This window comes from Oncorhynchus masou, chromosome 31, assembly GCF_036934945.1.
Source record: "Oncorhynchus masou masou isolate Uvic2021 chromosome 31, UVic_Omas_1.1, whole genome shotgun sequence".
Taxonomy (NCBI): domain Eukaryota; kingdom Metazoa; phylum Chordata; class Actinopteri; order Salmoniformes; family Salmonidae; genus Oncorhynchus; species Oncorhynchus masou.
Window position 1 is genome coordinate 60,425,154 of NC_088242.1, and position 6,000 is coordinate 60,431,153.

The following is a 6,000-nucleotide window of genomic DNA, read 5'->3' on the forward strand; positions in this document are numbered from 1 at the left end:
GTTTGCTATGGAGATGTGAATAGGTGGCATTTCAGAGCTCCTAACAGCTCTGGAGAACAGCAGTTCCTTGGCTGGGGGCCAAGTCCTCATGGTTACCACAGAGCAGGTGCAACTGCCTCTTTCCTGTGCACTTTTGTCTGGAAAAAAAGCCTTCTGTCTGTTTGCAGGGGGCTGGGAGGAGACTGAAGAAGTTGGAAAATACACATAAATGTCGGCAAGCTAAGTATCAAGAGAAGCACCTGTATAAACACCAGGTTTTATTTCTAGTGTTTGTTATTTTTAGATCCAGGCTAGGTTGAGGAGACAAGAACACTCCAAGCCAAAGCGGAGCTATTTAAATCAGTACCTTCGGTTGAGAAGGATGAGGACACGCCTGAAATAAGATTTGGGCTAGATTACTTTTACTGACCTGTGTTGCAGACAGTGACCGATGATGGAAGGCAAAACAAGTGAACCCAAAATAGGGGATAGAGCATGAGAACAGTGAGGATAAAAGGGAACACAGACTGAAAGATTAGCATTTGTCAATCTACCTAAATAGGTTTCAATCTCTTGCTCAATATTCAGCCAGACCTGTATATAATATTGGATACTAAACCAGAATAAAAACAGTTTGTTCAATTCTTTTTACGTGGCCCAAACATCTTTTTGATCTCTCATCAGTGACTGAAGCTTGACAAAAGCTTTAGTGAGTTAACTAAGCTATACGAGTAATTCCACCTGTAAGAGTACAAGAGGGTTGACACTCACCATCTCAGATTGTTCTGAAATAGTTTCTGCAGTTAGAAACAGATCAGATTAGCATTCCTGAAACATTATTTTGTTGAAATATAATTTAATCACTGAGAAATTAAGCTAATTTATTGAACCCAAATTGGCCATTTTATTTTATAGGCAGATAGTCTAGTGGTTAGAGTGTTGGACTAGTAACCGAAAGGTTGCAAGATTGAATCCGCGAGCTGACGAGGTAAAAACAAATCTGTCGTTCTGTTTTTTAACGTATTTTGTAAAAAAAAATATATACCTTTATTTAACTAGGCAAGTCAGTTAAGAACAAATTATTTTCAATGACAGCCTAGTGGGTGACAGAGAAGTGGGTTAACTGCCTGTTCAGGGGCAGAATGACAGATTTGTACCTTGTCAGCTTGGGGATTTGAACTTGCAACCTTCCGGTTACTAGTCCAACTCTCTAACCACTAGGCTACCCTGCCGTCCCGGCACTTGTGAATATGGTGATGTTTTCCCCTGTTCAGATAAAAATGGCCATTGAAGTCACTTGCATTATTTACCATAAATTAGTGATTAAGAACAAAGTTTTACCCAATAGATGCCGCTGTTCCTGCTACTGTCACCACACCCTTACATCAATTTAGCTGGATTCTTGTGTTTATTAAATGGATCACAACATCTTCTTTGCAGCTTTGGGTAGAAAGCCAATAACTTTTGCTCATGATGAAAATAAATGGTGTGGTCATCCTCACAATTCAAACCAGTCCTCTTGGAAAGCAATTCAGTTCAGTCTTTTTTCGTAAGATGACATTTTTTAAACAATACAAAAACATATATACAAACAGCATACAGATGCACACAAACATCAATGACATAACACCTGCCCAGACACACCTGCTCACACCCATCTCCAGCACTCGCATCACTCTTCCCCACATGGCCTCAAACAACACCATTTTAATTCTCTCAGTCACCCACGCACAGTCAACATTAAGATAAAGCATTTGACCTTTCCATTAGGTTAAGGATGGAGGATTTGTTGATTTCCAGTTATGTATAGTTTTTTTCCCAAGATGATTGACAAGAAAAATATCGTCCAACCCACCGGGTATCTCACTGCACCCTCATATGCCATGTCTTGAAATATACAGACAGACTGATTAAAAGTTAATTTACATTGTAATACTTCTGAATGACAACCTTCTAGCTCCACCCATAACCGTTGGACTTCATGGCATTGTTTGTCCTGCTCTTAGGCTTAATTTGTGTCCAGAAAACAGCGCCCCTGTGTTTGGTTTATTGCCTTCAAAAAAGGTCTGGATTAGTTAGAACATTCCTGTTGAACAAGTGAACCATTAGGCAACATCAATTCTAATGGTTTCAATATTATGGTCTCGAATGGTATAAGTCCCAAACAAACACTGTATAGTGTTTTGTTATGGGTTGAATGGTAAATATCTCTATATGTAGTGTGAACAGATGTCTTTTTAAATATTTTTTTTTACATTTACATTACATTTAAGTCATTTAGCAGACGCTCTGCTATGCAATGGTTTATAATTGTATTATTTTATTAGGGTTGTCACATTTTAGTCACTAGCTAATTTCTCATTCAAAAGTTCAGGACTTGTAGGAAAAGTCATCATATGGGAACTGCACCATACCAATAGCCATCTCAGAGAGCTGCCATTTGTTGGACTATTCAAGGAGAGTTTGGTTGAGAAGGACAAACGAAATTGCTTTCATGGAGGACTGGCTTGACCACATAATACATTTTCATAATAAGCCAAAGCTATTGGATTTATACCCAAAGTTGCAAAGAAAAGGTTGTGATCCATTTAATGAACACAAGAGACAATTAAAATGGATTAAAGGGTGTGGTGGCAGTAGCAGGAGCAGCGTCATGAACAGCGTCATGAACAGTAGCAGCCCCCCCCCCCCCCCCCCACCCCAAGATAGCGTGTTAATCAGTGGAGGCTGGTGGGAGGAGCTATAGGAGGACGAGCTGATTGTAATGGCTGGAATAGAATAGAGCCAAACATGTGTTTTTCATATGTTTGATACCGTTCCAACAATTTCAATGAGCCCGTCCTCCTATCGCTCATCCCACCAGCCTCCACTGATATGAACATAAACCATGGCAACACACAAAGTGTAGAATAGCAGGAAATTCACTTTTTTTTTTAAATTTCTTGCAGTCTCATTGCCAAAATGTGCAGGATAGCTGGAAATGTGCTTTAAAAACGCAAATTTCTCAGCCTCATTGCAAAAATGTGTAGAATAGCTATACAACTCTGTTCCATGGCAATATGTAGAATTGGAGGAAATTAACTATAAAATAAACATTTTATCGTAACCTCGTGACAAAATCTGTACAATAGTATGAGATTAGTTATAGAACTGCAATTCTTGCTCAGACCTTGAAACTGCGGTATGCCACTGACCCATACATCTCATGGTCTGAGTTTAGACATTGGACACACGGATTTGGTTTGTCATTGAATAGAAGTTAGCCTCATGGGGATAAAATAAAATGAACAAATTATGTTCATACAACATTAACAAACTTACCTTTAACTTGACTTTCGTAATCAGCAATGATTTCTTTATCCTTTTTGAACTTTGTATTAGACATTTTCAGGTCGATTCAGAGTAGTTCGGAAGTTAAACTATTAGTCAACACAAAAAAAAAAGTTCCTTTTCAAGAAAACGTTCAGTCCATTGTCCTACACGAGTAGACTATTGCTGGAAAAGACTAGGCCAACACGAAATCCTGATATCAATCAATGAAATCACTGATAACCGCTGGCTATGCCGCGGCAGGCAGAGCGAAGATGTCGAGTCGGTGCAACAGCATAACCTTTGATAATCAGATCAACCGCGCAGTAAAGTATAACGTTACAATTTTCAACGCAGGTAGAGAAGGCGCGAGGTTTTACTGCACGCGGAGTACCAATATATAGTATGTAGACTTTAATCTTATACTTCCTTTGGTGCTCTAGTTTCCCCGGTCCCACACTTCACATTTGCCTCGTTGTTTTTCACAGACAAGACTGACTGCAGCTCAGCTGCGGGAGAGTCACTGTGGAAATGGGAGGGTTCGAATAGGCATAACGGAAACAAGACATGGATTGACATGTTTTTTGTCTAACCAGTAGGGCCGATTACAGGGGCGGACTTGGGCAAGAATTCGGGCCTGACATTTTATCCACACCAACCCACATCACTGCGATCCGCCAACAACCCCATACCAGCCCATGATTTGGTCGGACCCCCCCCCCTGCAATTTCTAAATTTGGTTGTGCATCAGCAGTTTTTCTCTTATGTCAGTCACTGACAGTCACTCAATTATCCATGTCAGCTAACAATGTTCAGATTGGTAGTTAGTCAAACCAGCTATCTAAACGTAGCTTTAAAATTGCACATTTCTCTCAGCCTCATTGCAAAATGTGTAGAATAGCATGAGATTAATTAAGTATACAACTTCTACATTTTCTATTAGCCTTATGAGAAAATGTAGAATAGCAGGAAATTTGCTTTAAAAACACTCGATTATCTCAAGCTCTTTGTAAAATGTGTAGAATAGCATGAGATTAGCTTTAGAACTTGGTTGTGCATCAGCAGTTCTTCTCTTTTTATGTCAGTCACTGACAGTCACTCAATTAGCCATGTCAGCTACAATGTTTAGATTGGTGGTTCGTCGAGCCAGCTATCTAAACTTGTCTTAATCATGGCCGAATACCAACCGGGCACGCAGGGGGCCCTGACCTCCAGGGGGACCCTCGATGACTTTGTTAGTCTTTCCCACTCAGATATCATATTAACATGGCATAGCATAAGTCATTACAAAATGTGTAGAATTGCACAAAATCAGCTTTAAAACTGGATTTAAAAAATGCTATCTTCACCCCATCTCAATATGGGTAGAATTGCAGGAAATAAGCTATAAAACTGCAATGTTTTCTCTCCGCCCCATGGCAAAATGTTTAGAATTGCAGGATTTTTTTTTTTTTTTTTTTATTCTCTCCACTGTCAAGAGGGAGGACAATAAAATGTTTTGCTACGAGAAGGGGTGCCCCCCCAACTAAACCTTGCTTTGGGCCCCCAAAAGTCTAGAGCCGGCCCTGCAAGGCTCCCAGTACCAGAGGCAGCAAAGCAACCCCACAACATTATCAAACCTCCCCATAATTGATTGTAGTGAGGATCATATTTTCTTTGAATGCTTCCTTTGGTTTCTGGTAAACATAGGAAGCAGGGGCGGACTTGACGATTTATAGGATCCCCCTTTGACAGGGACATGGGTACGAAGCTTCCAAAGCTGTGTTTTTCACAGGAGGCACCTGTGGTGGCACCATAATTGTGGAGGACAGGCTTGTGGTAATGGCTGGAGCAGAATGGGTGGAATGGTATCAAACACATGGTTTCCACCTGTTTGATGCCATTCCATTTGCGCCGTTCCTGACATTATTATGAGCCGTCCTCCCCTCAGCAGCCTCCACTAGTGTCTTTCCCTCAATTGCATAACCTCGGTAAATTAAGATAATCACTCTAAGTCTACACACTCTAAACTACACAATTATCTTGGATACGAAGACAGCAAAGACAACTATGTAGCTAGCTAACACTACACTAATCGAGTCGTTCAGTTGAGTGTAATAGTTTTTACAGTGCTGGTGGACGGTGGACGTTAGCTAGCTGCTTAGCTAGCTGCTGGGCAGATAGCAGTGTAGACTACGTTAGGACGACGAAATACGATAATTATGCAATTATCTTTGATACAAAGACGGCTATGTAGCTAGCTAAGAAGAAATTGCTAAGATTAGACAAATCAAACCGTTGTACTATAATGAAATGTAATGAAAATGTAATGAAAAGTTATACTACCTGCGGACCGAAGTGTAGATGCGACCGCTCGCTCCAACCCGGAACCGGAAGTTCTCTCCTCTCTGCACAGACCATACAAACGCTCCACACCGCGTGGCCGCGGCCACCCTAATCTGGTGGTCCCAGCGCGCACGACCCACGTGGAGTTCCAGGTCTCCGGTAGCCTCTGGAACTGCCGATCTGCGGCCAACAAGGCAGAGTTCATCTCAGCCTATGCCTCCCTCCAGTCCCTCCTACTGCTCTCTCTTCGTCCGCCCACGTGTTCTCGCACACCCAGAGAGCTTCTGGTCAGCGGGGTGGTGGCACCGGGATCCTCATCTCTCCCAAGTGGTCATTCTCTCTTTCTCCCCTTACCCATCTGTCTATCGCCTCCTTTGAATTCCATGC

At 41.5% G+C, this 6,000-nt stretch overlaps 1 protein-coding gene across 2 annotated transcripts in view; it reads right to left on the reverse strand.

Annotated features, from left to right (window-relative positions):
- LOC135524216 (SLIT-ROBO Rho GTPase-activating protein 1-like) overlaps positions 1-3,812 on the reverse strand; it is a 159,023-nt gene extending 155,211 nt beyond the window's left edge. For both annotated transcript variants that reach the window (XM_064951558.1, XM_064951557.1), the window contains exon 1: positions 3,301-3,812. In XM_064951558.1, the coding sequence (XP_064807630.1) occupies positions 3,301-3,364 (64 nt within the window). In that variant the 5' untranslated portion in view covers positions 3,365-3,812. The remainder of the gene's footprint in view (positions 1-3,300) is intronic.
- Positions 3,813-6,000: the final 2,188 nt, after the last annotated feature.